We start from the raw sequence: 18,038 nt of genomic DNA on the forward strand, positions 1-18,038 counted from the left end.
TCTGACTGGTATGCTCTTGTTTTTTATGTTTTCCTTAGATTTGTACTTCATAAGTGAAGTATTTTGTGTATGTGTTCTTGTGAAAGTTCGTTTTCCTTCTGGTGCTTGTCTATTAATACATTTTTTTGAATACCAGAGATTTTTTGTAATCTTCATAGTTTTTCCCACATTTGTATCATTTTCCAATTTAAACATTATGCATTATGCACCTTCCTTCAGCTAAGGGATTAATATGGCAAATGCAAGTGACAATTTGTTTTAATAAAAGAAAGTTAAGATCACAAAGCAGTTCTTGGTCTATAAGGCTTAAAGTTATATGTTGCTCCAAATAATGTTCATTTTGCTTACCCTGTGTAGTGTGGCGCTTTGAGATGGAAGGACATACTTAGAAAGAACTGGCAAAAAAAATTACTCCATTTAGTCTGTATGTTTATGTGTTTTTCTGCTGAATATACTGTATTATATAGCCTTCTTATGGAACCAGATTATTTCCTCCTGGACTGAGGATCTTTCTTGCAGATTCTCTCTAAAGCCTGGAAAAGGAAAGAGTAGAAAAGAGGATTCGTGCTGCTGCAGGAGGGGCCTCATTCCCGTTCCATTTCCAGCTCCTCAGCCACAGTAAGGTTGTGCCTCAGCTTTGATCTGCTAGCCTTGGAGCAGGGATCTCCCAGAGCCTTGGGAAGGGCCACTTTCCTGAGTAAGGCTGCCCCTAAGGAGAGGAGTAAACAGAAGGGGTGACAGGGTAGTGTCGGGAAAGATGGAGTGTACAGGATAGCCACTATTCACAATTTCCACTTTATTTTTCTGTAAGTACAGCCACTGTCTCTAACACTAACCTCTTCAATTTTGGGAGAAACTGTAAGTTTATGATCAGTGTTGTCTTTAAGGAGAATGATCCAGTGCAGTGGGAAAAGATGGAAGTAGAAGAAGAAAAGGAGATAATTCTGTATCCTGATTAGACTGGAAAAGAGTAGAAACAATGCTGCAAAAGTTGTTCTGTGGGCTTGAAAATCACTGTGAGATGCTTCATCCACAGCGTGGTGAAACAGTTTGCAAACGCCAGCACTGGAATATCAGGTGAAAGTCTAGGCTGGTCCATGCCCACCTGTGCTCTCAGAGGTGGACAGGTCCAGGGGGAATCAGCTGGATGCCTTTATGCCGTGTGCCACAGTAACAGGGAAACGGTGTGCCAGCGTAGAAGAGGAAAGGTTTGTTCTGCTTTCAGTCTGTGAAGTACTTCAGTGAAGGCAGGACAGAGCAGTGTGTTTGCACGTATACTTTGCCTTTTACAAGCAAGAAACACCTTCTGAACAGTGAGGTGCAAACCTGTCCAGGGCTTGGCACTCAGGAGGGATGGGAACTGAAGCTGAAGCTTAGCTAGGTTTCCCCACTGAGCACTGTATTTAAAAAATGGTTCAGGTGTTTGTCAGGGTAAAAAAAAAAAAAAAAAAGGCACTCGGACTGGAGGTTGTAGTGCAAATCATTTGTTATTTGCGCGAGAGTTGGGTGCTGGGAGGAGTTCAACCATAGGATGTTGCTGAGAGAAGAATATTTATTGCAGTAGAATTAAAATTACAGGCAAAAAATTAAAGTACTCTAGGGGAAAAAGAGAATGCTAGCATGCCAGATATTCAGTATTAAGAATGTTTAATATTTAGTTTAGTCTCATGTGACATGTTTATGACCAGTGTGTGTACCCCAACGAAGGCAGTGCCTAAAATTGTATTCATAATTAGTTTTGGTGCAAGTAGAGGGAGCACATGTATTCCTCTTTTCCGCCGACAGTGCAGTTTGCTTTTCGATAGAGGAAGATGCAAAATGATTTCAAGTGTGCAGGGTTTGGGTTTCTCCCGGAGTCGTACCCTTAAAATCAGCAGAAGGGAGGGAGGGGAGTTACTCTGTCTATTATCATCAAGCTCTGCTAATGTAGCCTGGGCACCACGTGACTGCAGAAAAGGCTATTATCTCAATGAAAAGGAAACTGCTTTTTAGAGCAGCAACAGAACAGAAGCAGGAGGAATTTTCGAGTACTCCACCATGCTGGATTGTCAAAGGGGGATCTCTCTGATCAGCAGTTAGGGAAGGATTAGCGTGGCCAGTTTGTCAGCTGTCATTAGAAGCAGATGACAGAGATGATAAGCTGCTGTGTGCGCACGTCCTCACTCAGCATGTGCTTTGGTTTACATCAAGACATAACACTGGTTTGGGAGAATGGAGAGCTGATATTTTTAAGGCTGTAAATTTACTGGTATTTGTGTCTTTTATTATTATTATTTTTTCCTTCTCCCCCCCCCCCCCTCCTGTTTTTAATAAAAAGCCAGTGTGATGGATGAGGAATGTATCTACATCTTGATCTGAAGACGCAGGAAAACTAGTGAGATCTGCCTTCAACTGCAAAGGCTGGAAGACAACAAGGTGTGTTTCTGAAGTGCTGTGACTTCATTGTTAGGACTCTCTTTGCACATATGTGTGCTCCCATGTATGCATTGTAGGTGTCTGGCTGTTACTGGGGGGTATGTGTGTGATTGGGGAGGGCAAGGGGAGTGTTGGTTTGGGGGAGTTGGGGGGAAGAGCTGGTTTTTCTCTGAGCATGAGACTGTAAAGATAATGTTTCTAAATAGTGAATACAAAGAAGTAATACAAATTTGATTCTCCAGTTTCTGTAGCTGTTCCCCCCCCCCCCTTTTTTTTTAATGTCTACAGGTGTACTTGTGGCTGCCTGTGACCGTTTTATGGGTTTATGAGGCTAAATATATCTTAGTGCACAGGAAATATTTTTGTAAGCAAGTTTTCTGGCATCCAGAATAATACACAAACCTATCTATATTTTCCCACTGTCAAGATGAGGTGGAGCCTGAGAGTGTCTTTTTCATTGCAGTAATTACTATTCAATATTTGGTAATTTCTATGCACATGAAAAAGTCCAGAGTAAGTCAGACTGAGACATTTTTGTAATAAAGCTTTCTCTTTCTGACCAAGAGCTCAAGCAGACAAAACACACTGAAACATTTGTAGTTGTTATATAACTTTTTCTGTTCTCTAATCTTAACAGTTTTCTTTACAAGTATGTGATTCTGTAAACATAATGACATTCATTTAATCTGCAGACCTTGTATTTATCTCATGGTTATGCATGCTGATGTCATTAAATATCTTGGCAGTATTTACCTTTCTTTTAACCTTGGGAGGGCAACATTTAATATTGGAGATTAAATAATAATAACACCTGAAAAAGGTTATAGATAGTTACTTGTGGTAGGTGAAGATGGTATGCCGTCTCCCCTGCTCGGGAAGTTATGTCAGGCTTGTTGGCTTTATTTTCGTGTCATACACAGCATTAAGCCCAGCATTGCTCTTTATCTCACAGCAATAATACTAATCCCAGACAACAACAACAAGAAGAAGATAAAATGAAGTGTTTGGATTTGCATAGGAGTGCTGATCATCGCTTCTCTAGAATTTTGTCTCTGAAGTTAAGGGCAGGATTGCGAAGATGTATATACCCAGTCATTACTGCAGTGCACTGGCAGTTCGCTAAAAGTGTGTTTTCCCAGTTTCATATTGAAATAGTGGTGGTGACTATCATGCTTAGAATCCATTTAATAATTAACTAAATACATACAGGAAATGCCTTAGTTTATTTTATGTAGGACTTTGAAAAACTCATGCTACTTTGAGATAGGAGGGGGGAAGGAAAATATTATTGTTTTTCAAATTAATGTAGTATGTGTTTGAAGAGACTTTATTTCATACTGTGAGGGCAGAGCCAGAAACATAAACAAGTTAGTGCTATTTATTTGCTTGTTCTCTTTTGTCTTGGTTTGATTATTTTAATTGCAATATACCTACGTTTTGATAGAGAGGCCTGGGGCAGGCGGTGCCGTTCAGTAGAGGCTTGAGAGCCTGTCATGTTCGCCACACCAAATGTCGAAGCCACAAGAACAATGAAACTTCCTCTCTGCTTCTTGTGTTTTCTTCCTTTATTTCATTACAGAAGATCTAACAAGATAGTGGGGGCCAAGTAGTGCTTACTGAAATGCTGGCACCTACGTTTGGTAGAAAAATAGATTTTTGCTGCTGGTACAGTTATTTTGATTTGCCTAATGCCTTTTAGGATGTGTTAAGGGGAAAATTCAAACAAAATCAACTTTTTGTGTAGACTGTGTTCTTCAGGTGGCTCTGTGTTCTCGCAAAACTCAGGCTGGGGTGTTTTCTTTTCATAATGTCCTGGTTTCAGCTGGGATAGCGTTAAACCATGACCCATAAGCAGTTTCTTACAAAAGTATGTTACGTAGCATATATAAAACTTGAAGCGATAATCTTTGACTAGAGTAATTTTGTTTGCCTGCTCTTTAAAATTTTGTGTGCTACTGTAGTCAACAAGATTACTGGTAATGTTGAAAAAGTGTTGCTTTCTTTTTTCTTTAGTTTTTTTCTTTAGGTGTTTGGTTTGTTTGTTTTTGGGGGGGGGGTTGTTGGTTTGTTGGGGTTTTTTTGTAATCATCTCTATAAGGTAAATTTTCTGTGCAAGGAAGACATGACTGCATTGCAAAATATACCATGTTGTAAGGAAAAAACCCTTCTTGGAAAGTCTGAGCTAGAGGAGTACTCTGAAATATTTCATTTCACTCCAGAGTTCTCAGCATGATATTTAATAACATGTCATTACGAAGTCAACTGGCTGGTTAGATTTTGCAGTACCATTTTATTTATTTGCTTAGACTAGTGACAGGCAAAAAAATGAGGAAATGTGTGAGAACAACCTTGATACTCAGAATCTACTTAATTAATAAATTGAATAAATTTGTTAGTGCACCACTATAGAATAGACCCATAAGAGTGGTAAGAAAGCTGAGTTAAGGACTGAGGACTGGGGTCTGTGAGCCAAGCTGTCTGAGCTGAGTAAATGAGAAGACTGTAAGTTGATAATCACTGTACCTGTGAGGAAATCCTGATGGAATCATTTTACTGCCTACATTCCTCCTTAGCTTTTACTCACTTATGTTCAGGCCTAGAAGGATGCCTGAATTGGACTAAAAATTATCATTAGCAGGTAAAGCTTTAGCCTCTGAGGGCAAAGGGTAAGATTTGAAAACCTATGTCCTTCAGAAGTGGGCTGCTCTCGGTACCCAGGAGTCTGTGGCTGACCCTGCTGGTAGTTTCTCTGGTAGCTGGAGTTGTACAGCGAGGGATTGGGAAGGGCTGGCTGGGAGGTGAGGATACAGAGTGTAAGGAAGATCACGGGAATTTGATGAAGATCCTAAATGAAGAATCAAACCAAAGATTTATGAGAAAGGTGCTTAATTTGCAGTGTGTGTTGTGCCCAAATCTCCTCTTTGCTGTTCCCATTTCATTTTGTCTGGGGACGCTGTCCCCAAACAGACTTCATCGGGATACTGTAGTGCTCAAATTTTCCATTCCCGATAGCACAGGCTGTGATTGAGCAACCATCTAACACAAAATTCTCCTGAAGAAACTTCCCCTAGAACTGCCTGGTAATAAAATTATCTTTGTTACTTTTCCTCAAGTTTTTCCAGGTGTTCAATCCAACTGGTTTTAAATGTCTGTATTTTTTATTTTGGGACAGTGTATTGCAGGCTTCTGGTCAACTCCTATGAATGTAGTAGGTGTTTCTTCCCCTCTTTAGTAATTGTATTTCATTATATTCCAAAATTAAACATACTTGGAATATATGCTAATTCTTTCTTAGGACTTGTGGTTGTTCTTTACCAGAAATGGTTTCATTATTAACACAAATTAATTTCAGCTTATTTTTATAAAGAGGATGAAGTGGTTGATAATGAACGTTCAGCTTTGATAGTACAGTAACCTTTTTTCCTTGGGCTGCAGGATACAAACATGTTGCATCAGGCCCATGGAGTGATTTATGTCCTACAAAAGAGAGAAATAACAATTTGACATCTTCCCCTAGTAGGCTAGAAGGAAAATCCAAGCTTCAGTGAAGTCAGTGATAAAATTCTGATTTATTTCAGTTGAGTCATAACATCCCCTTAAAACTCATCAATTTTTTACAGAATGTCACTCCTGCTGTTAAGGGAGCTGCGGTAAAGCTTATAGGGTGTTGCCTGTAAGTGTTGTGGAGGCCAAAGGTATATATGGATTTAAGAAGGAATTAGGTACAACTGAAGATAGGCTCAGAGGGAGGAGGAGGGACAGCAACACCACAGCTAAGTTTGAACCACTGATTGTCAGGGACAGAGAGAGGAGGTATCAGGGGGAAGGAACACTCTGCAGCTGCGTTGCACTTTTTCCTAAGGCATCTGCTCTTAGCTTCCATGACAGACTAGTCACTGACTAAACGTCTCTTTCATTTGACTCATACAGCCATTCCTATGTATGTTTTATTTGGTCATAGTCTGTATTCATAGATTTATATATGTGCGTATATGTGTATATATATATATACACACACACTTGTGAGGACAAAGCTTGTTTCCACAAGGTTTTGTTCCTTGGCAGCTGACCAGCTAGAGCAACAAGATTTTTATGAGTTGTGTTTTCCTTTTAAATGCTGTAAAATGATAATTAAATCTGCATCTTCTTTTGTTATTGTTGGTTGCAGCATTTTACTAAAGCAAATAGAATGAAGACCAACATGAAATTTGAAGTGGGTTCACAGATCAGTTTTTAAACTCACAGATGTATTAGGTATCTATTTGATTAGGGTGTACAGGCTACTGTGGGCGCTTAATTTTTATCAAGTTAATTGTACTTTGAAAGTGTTTGCAAGACGCTTATGTGTGGCTCTGATGTAATTTATTGTATTAGCTTTGATTTATGGGCTTAGTAACAGTGTGTGTAGTTAGTACTCTCGATGGCTTTGCCAAGAGTTTTACATACATCTAACATACATCTGTATTAAGTACAAAACTAATTCTGCATGTCGGGAGATGATACAGGTATAATCTTTTATGCATATAGCTGTATTCTCTCAAAAAGCATGTACTAAATTGGTGGTTCTTCAAACTTTAATAAGAAAAGAATAATTAAATGTTTTCTACTTCCCAACTCCTACACTGCTGCTTCACTATAAATGGATGATACTGGTATGGGTACCAGTATCAGCAGGAAGCATGTGCTGAGGGGAACTACCTGCTCACACAAATGCAGGATAGGAATAGGGGCCAAACCCCATCAGATCTCTCCCATAACGTTCAGGACCACATCCTTGTCATCAAGGCACCCTCTGGGACCACGGCTGAGGCAAGCCACCTTAGGCTGAGGATGATGCTGAGTTTTCCAGGGCAGATGTGCTAAATGCACTTGAGAGGCACAGAGGGTGGATAAGCCAGGCACCATACTGTAGAGGATGACTTTTCCAAGAAGTGGTGCAGGGTTCTGAACCCTGTGTGGTCACCAGCCACGTTCCTGACTGACAGAGGATGTCACCTTGAAATCAAATTCACCTCATGTCCAGCTGTTAACATTACAATGCCTGTGGCCATTTGTGGAGCTGAGTACTAACATTTATTTAACTTGAATATAGATACGTTTCACTTTGGTCTGCTGTTAACTTGCAGCCTTCTGGAACAAAAAAGCTTGAATTCTAGAGTCTTAAATTGAAACTTTATTGTTATACACTGTTAAACTAAATGCGTGCTTATGTGAGCATCTCAGTGTTTTAGAAGGAAATATATCTTGTAAGTATGTGTGGAGTAGGTTATTCATTTGCCATGATAACAATGTCAAGATGTGTAGAAATGCTTTACATAATGTTTAGGTACACTTCCTGCAAATCAGAGTTTTAATTCAGTGCTTGGCATTTGAAAGAGCAGCCTGAAGTTTCAACGTGCTTCCTAGTAATAGGTGGTTGGGTAGAAGAGAAAAATAAACCTCCTTAGTGCTGCAGCTACGTGAAAATCAGAAACGTGAGTTCAGTTTTGATTAAGTACCAGAGAAGACACGTAGAACTGAACTGCAGCAAAAAAATCAGTAAGATCATGTGGTTTAAGTAACAGTATCTATTCCAGGACTGCAGTAACATTATTTTGATGACCAGGTTAGAGCTGTGAAAGGTGGTATGCAACATAAGCATCTCTTGCTGAGGCTCCAGTGCAGATTTGGGTTGCACATCACATTGCACCTGAGTGTGTAGAGATGCTAAATTAATCCTAATGACCACGAGGACCAGCACCCCTCTAGCTGCATAAAGTCACTGAAACTGAGACTGATAAATGATGGAACTCAGATTCAACTATGACAGGTTTGATATCTCTGTGTGTAAGTTCCATGGAACTTGTATGTATTCCTTACTTTATACATTTGCTACAGAAACATGGTGCTGTTCTCTCTGTCTCATCCTCTGCTTTTTACTTTTTACCCTTATGGAACCCAGTTGCCTGAGTTTTTTATTAATGGGATATGTTTTATCTAAAGTAAACAGACTGGTATTTGACAGGCATTTAACTGGAATTAAATCCTAATGTAAGCATGTTCGTGACACAGAGATGCGTAAATGCCTTTGTCTATTGTGATAAGTCATATTTTTCTCACTGCTAAGATAGCATCTTGAAAATCACACTGACATGTGTAAGCTTACTGGTATTGTAAGTAATGTATACATTTCTATCAGCTATATATATGAGATTAGAAAATGTTCCTGATTTTAGTTTTTCCAGGTGCCTTACACTTGTGAGAGCAATTGTTTCACTCTTCCCCTCTCTCTGGTCTGGTTTTCCCCTTGCTTTTTGGTGGTTTCTTAGGGGGGAAAGTTGGCGTGGGAATTTAAGTGGACAAATAATAGTTTTGAAACTGAGATTGGCAGAGAGGATTCAGTGGGAGTTAAAATATGCTTAACTCGCTGTTCCAGAAGTACCATCAACTGGAAATGAAAGCTATTTAAATACAAAGTTTCCTGTAATATTATCCTTTTCAGTGTTGTTAATTTGCTTCGTTTGTCAGCTACGCTGTTCACAAAGTTTTACTTTAAATCACCATAGATTTGTAATAGTAGACTTCTAAACTAGTCTCATAAGTAATGTTATTAATCGTGAATTATAAGAAAAGTTCTAGATGAAATAAACATCTTCTGTGGGAATTTGGACTCCTTGTTTTCCAGTGAAAATGCTTGCAGGCTTAATATTTTTTGCAGCCATGTTTTGATACTTATCAAATGTAACCTAGAAGGTTTAAAAGTTTTAGAATTACTTTTCTTTGTCTTTTTTTTTTTTTATTTCAAACTTAGCTACCTGCCATAAACAAAAGGATGCAAGAGTGACTAGTTTACTACCAATAATGTTCTGGCATTGTATTTTGGTTTTTAATCTGGTGTTTTAAGGGGAGCTTTAGTGGTATTTATCTGCATTTCTTTTGTCCTTGAGTACTGAGAATCAGAAACAATTCTTCATAACTAGAGAGAGGTGGAATCCTAGACCAGAAATTATGATACAGAGTCTTGAAAAATTTTTTGCAGTAGTACCACCTGCCTCCTATTCGACAGTGTTTTGGTGGAAACAAGTCTTCTCCTCTTTAAAAGTAGAAATTGAGCAAACCTGTTACATGTTCTGTAAAAGAAAAATGGTATTTTCTTCCTCTGATCTTTTTTCTTTGTTGTCTTATTAAAGCCTAGTCTTGCTATTCCTGGGCATATTAGAGGTGGCTGACGTAGCCTAATCCGTAAGCAGCTGAGCGAGTGGCTCAGTTAAGAGCCTTAGCCTATGGGAATACAGAAGGTGGGAGCCATCTTACAGTGCTGAGGTCAGCCTGGACGGGTTTTTTGCAAAGTCTCAGGCAGAACAGTGGTTTCTCAAACCTGTGGGTTTGAGCAGCTGAGGAAAACTTCTTTCTCCTCCAAGGCTTAGGTGGATTTTAAAGAAAGTCCTATTAAATACCAGTCTGTAACACTGAACATTAAGGTTAGCCATCAAATGATTGTTATAGCATGTGTTAAAGAGCTGCTGCCGCCCATTTGCAGCCTAATGTGTTTATTAGACAGTCTTCCCAGTGGCATCTTGAAGTGTCTTTCAGGTAAAAAATTCATGAGCATTATTGGCTTTCAGGCTGCAAATGGAATATGTCATCTTCTTACTGTCTAATACACCACTCTAAAGCCATTACACAGGAGTAAGGGAAAAGATATTGTTGAGGAAGGAGCCTTTGGCTTAAACATTTGTTTATAGTCTGTTATGGCTTTTTGTAGACTGAGCAAAAATGTGAGTAGTAGGTGTTGGAGCCAGTGTTCTCTTCTATACACAGGCTCAGTGGCATTTGCTAGTAAATTATGTTCCTTTTCTTAGTTCTAGTTTGTGGAGTTCAAGACTAAAGTAGAATTTAGTACATATTACCATAAATGTTATTTTAATGTTAACCTGCAATAGGCTCCCTTTCAAATGAAATTTCAAGTGACGAGTGTTATTTTCAGATAGAAAAGGGTACAGGTACACATCAGATTTTAATACAAGTCCTTTGAAGATGACTATAATTTTTCAGCTTGCTGCCACCACCTTCCTCACAAAAACTCTGTTTTCACTGCATGACTGTTGTAAGGTGGCAAAGATTTTAGGTAGTTTCATCTACAGTGAAAGTGGTAGTGCTGTTTCAGGGAAAAAGCATACCCTTGAATAAATTAATTTGCATTTTTAATATAAGGATACCATCACCAACCAAGTTATTGGATGTTTTGCTGATTCTGGCAGACTGACATTGTTTCATTTGGGATATATCCCAATTCCACATGTTCAGTGATGAAGAATGGGTATAGTAAGTTGATTGTAGAACCTGTGGCTTTATGTATACCAGGGATGCAGGAGAATGGTTTAATATATCTTTAACTTCCTTTTCTGTCAAACTTTTTAGCGGTGGATCTCTTGCTTTAATTTAATTTTACCAAACAATACAGTCTTTTTGTGTGTGTGTGTGTGTGCTCCTTTTATTTCCTTTGACTTTCACTTTTTTTTTTTTTTAAAAAAAATCATTTCCAAACCCTTATCTTTGTCTCTCTGGATTTGTCGAAATACCTGTGCAAAAGACAGTGTGGACACGAGAAAGCTAAGCTTTTCCAAGCGCCGTGCGGTGCCGGGGCGGGTGGGCCTGATTAGCTGGTTGGGATTCTGACGGGTGCTACAGTGAAGAGTGCTGGGAGTCACAGCGGCCCTTCCTTTGGAACTGCTGTGGGTCACCAGTGGAAGCTTGGCCATGGTCTCCAGTGGCTCCAGTCTCTGATCTGGAATCTTATCCTGCCTCTGACAGCCGTTTCCTTTTGAGGCCTGGGAAAGTGGCTAGCAGCTGCTGCCTTCTTCAAAAGGGTTGAAGATTGCAGTATGTATCAATATTGTATATGTCCCAATTCAGAAATGGAACTGATGAAAAAAAGAGTTCATAAGCAGGAAAAAATGCGAAGAATCAGAAGCTGCATGTGACTTCCAACTTTCCTGTGACTTCTACCAGAATTAATACTGCACAGAGTATACCAGTAATTATGAAACCAAGACCGAAAGCTTTTGGTCATGAGAACTTCACAGGAAAAAAGTGTGAATTACAATGGTTGCAAGTTTGAGTTTATAATTAACTACAGGAATATGAGCTGTTTATATTTTTTAGTTGGACTGTTAGGGAAAATTTGTGCCAAACTTTTCACTGACTTCTAATGTTTTTAGTCAGTAAACAGTATTTTTACTGTTTGATACTCAGTAAAACAGTTACTTTAATACATCAGTTCTATATTTGTCAGTTGTACCTACACTAAATGCATGTACTGGTGTGCTAGAAGGGTGGTTGTATAGTACTGCTACCTGATTGTCTGCTATATGGTACTTTTCTTTTTGTTTGCTACTTTTCAGATTGAAATAGCAGCTTTGAAGGTGTAATCCTCATTTATTCTTTAACTGCATTTGTTAGGCTTATAATAAATCTGACAGTTTAACAGGCCTTGTTTGGAAGATGGCCTGCCCTGATAAGAGATAAAATGCACATTATCTTCTTCTACATTGACTCTGGATGATTAACTGGAATCACTGATGCTGAGGATCAGTGCTGGAAGGTTTGCTTTGCATGCTGTGCTCCTTCGTGGCGTTTGAGGAGTGGAGGAGATGTTACAAATTCACACAGCTGATTTGTGCTAGATATTTTCCTGTCTCCTTCTTCACAGGGCCTCTTTTTTTCTTTTTTCTCCCATGTGTTTTATTTTTGGGTTTACATTGTTTTATTTTTTTCCCTTTGAAAGATGAATGTCTTGTAAAAATATGTTTACTATTGCTTTATAATTAGGTTAAATCTGTCTGTACTCTTAATTCAGAGCTGTTGCTGGTGCAGAATGTGAAGGAGGATGTGCTGTCATGATGAGAGCAGAAACTATTGTTTTATTACTGATAACAAAAAAAATTAATTTAAGCCTCTTTTAGGCTCTGTCGTTTTAGTCTCCCAACATGTGGTAGAAACTGGTTAGGTCTCAATGACTGTAATTACTAATATATACTGTCCAAGAGTTTATTAATTTAATCTTTCAGTGTCTGATTTGCATTTAACAGTTGGAAAAATTAGACAGTGATTTTTGTCTACAAGTATTTTGGATGCTTAGGCCTGTATTAACAAAACTGAGAGAGCAGGACAATAGACTTAAGTCTAAATACAAAGAAAATATTTACTTACCTGAGATGTCCTGTTAGTGCAGGTCATCTGTTGGAGCCTAAAATTAGTTCTTTAGGTACTTCTAGTAATACTAATTCTGCTTCTCTAATTATCTCCTTCCTTGTATGAAAATGCTGTGGTGCGTGTATTTATCTTTTCGTTGCTTCTCATTGATGGCCAGTAGAGTTGAAGCTTGAGAGGCATCTGGGTCTGTATTAGAAGTTCAGCACTTAGTTATTGTTGTAGGGGTTTTTGTAGGACAAATGGATTAATACATACTGAGAAAAAAAATCTGCTACCACCAATGAAGGCAAAATACTAATCCCACAGTGTGGCATCATGTTTGTATTTTGGAAGGCAGTGCAGCTCCCAGACAACTTAGACAATAAAAAAGGGAGTGCCTGGTCTTGCATGACAGTTCGTTCTGAAAGACACCCATGCAAATTCAGCTTTGTAAGACATTTTCTTTCAAATAAAAATTGGTTTAGTTCAGCATCTGACATATCATGATGCTATTTTTTCATTAACAAATGCCTCTGTCTCTCTGTCCTCAATGCAGTGATTACTGCTGGTTTTGTTTTTACTAATTCTGAATTTGTTTAATCCTTTTCCTAGTCTGTATTGCTCTAAATAAGCCTTGCCCACTTTTTCTAGATTTTTGTTTCAGAAGACATACGGTAGAGCTGATACTACATTTTCATATCTTCTAAAGCACTAAATGAACCAAACTGTTCAATTTCTTTATCGTTCTTCTTTCTGGAAGTTCCTGCAGAGATGTATAAAAAGATCAGAGGAGCAGGATGAATGCTGCTTTCTAATTTAAGGTATTTCCCTATAGGGGAGGTTTACTGGAGTAAAATTTTGAGCCTCTGACTTGGCATTCTGCTCACAGTGGCTTTGGTTCTGAATTGTCATGTTTCCTGGAAAAAATTCAGACTTCAAGTTTGTGAGTTTAATTTTCTGGTTTGAGAAGCTGTGTGGTTCAGGAGACTAAGAATATTTAGAACAGCTTTAAAAGTTCCTATATTATCTTGTTAAAAATATTAATTTACTTAATGTTATGAATTTTTGTGCGTTATAGAACAATTAGTAACAATGAATAACCAAGAGATTTTGAGATGGATAAATCAATGTGTATGAAGGGAGTTAGGGCAGAACCTAGAAAACTCTATATGCAGTTTAGCTGTTCCTGACTCACAGGTGTTTGTTTGTATGTCTGATTCATCTATCAATTCGATCTAAGTTCATGAGGTTTTCCCCTTCTCACTTGAAAGTTTCCTAGGTACCTGCTCTTTAGTACTACATGTGCCCAGAAGTACTTTCTTCTGAAAAATGTGGGTTTAGTTCCTTGCTATGCTGCATTAAATTTGTGGAGGTACCTAAACCCTCCAGATACCTTCATCTAGTAGTATGCATAGATCTTGAATGTGAATTAGCTCATGGGAAAAAAATGAAATAGCTGCTTTCTTTTAAAAAGACATGGAGAAACTAGGAGGGTGCTCACCTCTTTGACTCTACTTGACTTGTTAGAGCCATTGCTGAGGAATGGGAGATACAGGTTTGCTACCCTCCTCAGCCTGAGCGATTCAAACCTCAGTCCCTTGTGTCTTAAGACAGGTTTGAACTACTTACCCATGAGTTTAGTGGTAAGGGCTACGCACCTAAAAATACCCACTGCACTGCAACAGTTAATTAACCTTGCCCTCTTTGCTTCATAAACATCCAGTTTTGACAAGCAGGTAGCCTACCACCTAGGAGGCTGTCCCGTGTGATGATAAATACAGGCTTGAAACCCCTCTATGAAGAGGGAGCTGAATCTCCATCACCTGGTTTCTGGCTGGTTTAGTTGGTACGTAGCATTATGGAAGAGCAGGGCAGCAAATTATCTATCCAAAGCTTCTAAAAGTGGATTCCTCCTCATTTCTTCTAACTTGGGAGAGGATTTTAGTTTCTGAGTCCCAAGAGAGTAGAATAGCAGAACTTTACCTATCCCAGTCAGCCCCTGAATCTCTAGGGAGATAGGGTCTGGAGGCACATCCGTTTGATTTTAACACTCTGTACTAGATGCTGCTGAGTGACTTTCATTTTGGCCTGTGAGAATTTTTAGATTGCCTTAGTACCATCCCTCTAGCTCTCCACTTTCCAAGGCACCCAACGCTGGATTTTGCACTCTTCTCTGGAGCACAGGCACCAACAACACAGGAGCTGCAGAGCCTATACAGATCTTTGAGGTATAAAAGGTGATTTTTAATGAAGACGTAGGGGAGAGCAGAAAGCAAACATCTTAGTAGGTGGCAGATTTCCAGAAAAACTTTATGATGACTAAAAAGAAACAGGTAACTCATTCTAAGAACAAACTGATAATGCTGCTGAGAAAAAGACATAATGGCCTATAAGTGCAAAAAAAAAAAAATAATTTGTTTAGAGCCATTTACTGTGTTTAATAAGGAGCAAACAGGATGCTAGTTTCATAATACCAGTTTTGTTCACTTAGATACAGAAGGATGAGTGTTTATGGTGGAAGGTTAGTTTTAATGTGTTGTCTGAAGGCTGATAATGTAGACCTAGTGGAATTCCTACAGAACAGCATCAGTGTGAATGCAAGAAGAATTGAGCTTTGCATTGGTGGAGCTACTGGCGAAACTGCAAAAATAAACTTCCCTTTGCAGTAACCCTGACAGAGTAGGTGGGAAAATTGTCAATAACTGTTCCTATTTGTTTTCTTGAGGAGGAAGGGGAAGTGGAGGGGGGTGTTCCCCCCTAAATGCTTACCTTGGTCTTTAATTCTTACTCCTGTGGGGGGATAATATGACAGTTGAATATTTGACAGCTTTTCGTGAATTGTTGTGCTTGTTTTTCTCAAGAAAAATTGTTAACCAATTCACATTTCTCAGGTATTACTTGGGAAGCATAAGAAACAAAGGACTTTCCCAGCCTGATTTTTCTTCTGTATTTTGGGTCACCATCTGAGTCTGGCTTAGAGATCAGATGATCTTGGGAATGTACAGCTTTCGTCATGTTGATGATTTTTGTGTCATCCTGGTCAGTGAAAAATTTAGTCATTGAAGCAGATCCTCAAGGACAGTTCCAGCTCTCCACCGACAGCTACGTTGGAACTGCTGTCTCCTCAAAACCTCTTACTGTCACAGTTTTCTTAATAGTATCTTAGTCCTTTCTTGGAGCCCCACTTGTGATACTTGTGAAATTGCCTATTTTCAAGAAAGTGCTTAGCTCCGTAGTTGTTAAGGAACAGTCAGTGTCACAGGCTATGCTGGAGGCTGCGGTAGATGTTTCATATAGTCTGCAGTAAGGTCGGTGTTTGTATGATGCTGTGAGTGCCCTGGCAGGGTCACTGGGAGTTCCCCAGCAAGTGCAGAGGGATGGAGTTTGTGATTCGAGAGCTCAGCTCTGCTGCGCTGCAGAACAAGAGCCATCTTGCTCTTCTTGCAGTGGATTGTTCTTAAAATGTTGGCAGTACGTACATACATGTATAGACTTAATAGAGAAAAAGATAATCCAGATGGTTTTCAAGTAGAATCTGATACCATCCGTGTCAAAGAGCAGCTGGGAGTTACATGTTTCAGGCATGATCCAGTCTTTTTTCATGAAGCTTGACCAGTATTTAGAAAAAGGAAAATGACTCCAGTTTCTCCTCAAAATGGTTAAAACCCTATATTTTCAGTACAAAGAAAGGAATTTTTATTCCTTTTTAAAATTTTATTCTTTTTTTGATTTAGAAAAATGTTAGGTGGCGTTTGGTTCTGAATCTGAGACAGCTCCAAGTCTTGGTTGCTTCCTCAAGTTTCAATAAGTAGCCTTCTCAGTATCCCTGCAGAACTGCTTGGATCTTAGTCTCCAGGCTGTTTCTGCCAATGCCTTCATTCAGCCAGTTCATTGGGAAAACTAAGTGTGAACATCCAATTGCCAACACATACTCTGGCTGCTAAATTTTATGAATTGCCAGAAAGAAGAGAACAGCAGTTCCCTCATTAAGTTCAATGCATGGCTGACCGGGCCAGCAGAGGGAAGGGAACTGGTGGGGCAGAAATGAAGGACTTGAAGGAGGTGGTGAACCCTCTTGTTTTGATACCTGATTTCCATTTTATGCCAGTGTGAAGTGATCGTACAATTACAGGCTCCAGCTTTTATTCTAACATGGTATGAATCACCTCCTGGAGATGCTCACCTCCTTCACGGCACTCGTGTTTGTTTTTCTGCTAATCCCAAACAATACAGGAGCTCTCTGAAATGGCTGGTAACATCTCCCTGCCATCGTCCTTACAAAACTGGCAGCAACTAGGCAGATGGTGAACTAGGGCTGCCCTGGCTTGTATGAACTTTTTGATCATTTACATCACCTCCCTATGCCCTTTGTAATAATGATTTCTGCCTCCAGAATATTGGTACTTATTGAGGAGTATGTAAACTGGGACAGGTGAGTTTCATGTGGTCCTACGGTGCGTAGGACAACAGACGGCCAGGAGTGGGGCAGGATTTCCATGGGCTGTTCATTGCAAAAATTATAATAAGCTTGTGTTGTTTTAACACATGATAGCTTGACAAGTTATTTTCCTTACGAGTTAGATGATATGTACAAAATATTTACCAGTTCCTCCGTGATCTCTGGTGTTGACGGATGTTCACTTTCTACAATATTATACATGTACTTGAGCAAGCATATATTTTCACTAAAGCTGCATGTGCTGCCTTTTCATGTAGCTGGGATATGTTTGGTTTCATGTATTTCAGTTTTGTTAGGTTTTTCTTGTTGTGTGACACTATGGCTTTTCCTTTGTCTTTCCTCATTCAGCCTTGCAAAATTGCCATGAAAATTCAGCAACCCAGGCACAAAACATACTTATCTGTTCTTACATAACTGGTAACAATCAAAGAGATGGCAGCGCTTTGCTTGTCCACCACAAATTTTCTTCTGAAGGCATTTGTCGAGTCATAAACACAGTGGTTTTATTGGTACCTTTCAAACAAACTTTTATTTCAGATAGATTTGCCAAGTAAAAACTGAGTTGAGCATGGAACAAGAAACTTGGAAACATGAACAGAGAACTCATGACTTCTCCGCCATAAACCTTTCTTGCACTTTTTTCCTTTTAGTTGCTGATATGTGTTCAAGATGAGTGGGATAGGAGAAAATACCTCTGACCCATCCAGAGCAGAGTCAAGAAAGCGCAAGGATCCTGATCAGCTTGGACCCAGGTTAGCCCATTTATGTCTGAAGGCATTGAAAGACTTTAAAAAAATGTACCATGCACATTTCTTGCAGGTAGAAAATGACAAACTTACCATTCTTGTGAAGAGAAGTCAGTACCAAACTACTCTGCAGTAATTCTGTGTCGTGGGTTTGGGGTGGGGGGTGGGGGCTATTCTCTTATATTATTATTTGTTTGTTTTGAATCCAATATAGTGTCAATATACAGAATTTTGGTGAATATTTA

At 39.1% G+C, this 18,038-nt stretch overlaps 1 protein-coding gene across 9 annotated transcripts in view; it reads left to right on the forward strand.

Annotated features, from left to right (window-relative positions):
• Positions 1–18,038, forward strand: part of NCOA2 (nuclear receptor coactivator 2) — a 190,019-nt gene that overhangs the window by 95,409 nt on the left and 76,572 nt on the right. For 7 of the 9 annotated variants that reach the window (XM_055706229.1, XM_055706226.1, XM_055706232.1 and 4 more), the window contains one exon: positions 17,698–17,799. In XM_055706229.1, the coding sequence (XP_055562204.1) occupies positions 17,717–17,799 (83 nt within the window). In that variant the 5' untranslated portion in view covers positions 17,698–17,716. Of the gene's footprint in view, positions 1–2,317; positions 2,416–6,650; positions 6,670–17,697; positions 17,800–18,038 lie in introns of those variants that run through there. The other 2 variants (XM_055706227.1, XM_055706235.1) reach the window with 2 other exon arrangements.

This window comes from Falco cherrug, chromosome 3, assembly GCF_023634085.1.
Source record: "Falco cherrug isolate bFalChe1 chromosome 3, bFalChe1.pri, whole genome shotgun sequence".
NCBI lineage: Eukaryota > Metazoa > Chordata > Aves > Falconiformes > Falconidae > Falco > Falco cherrug.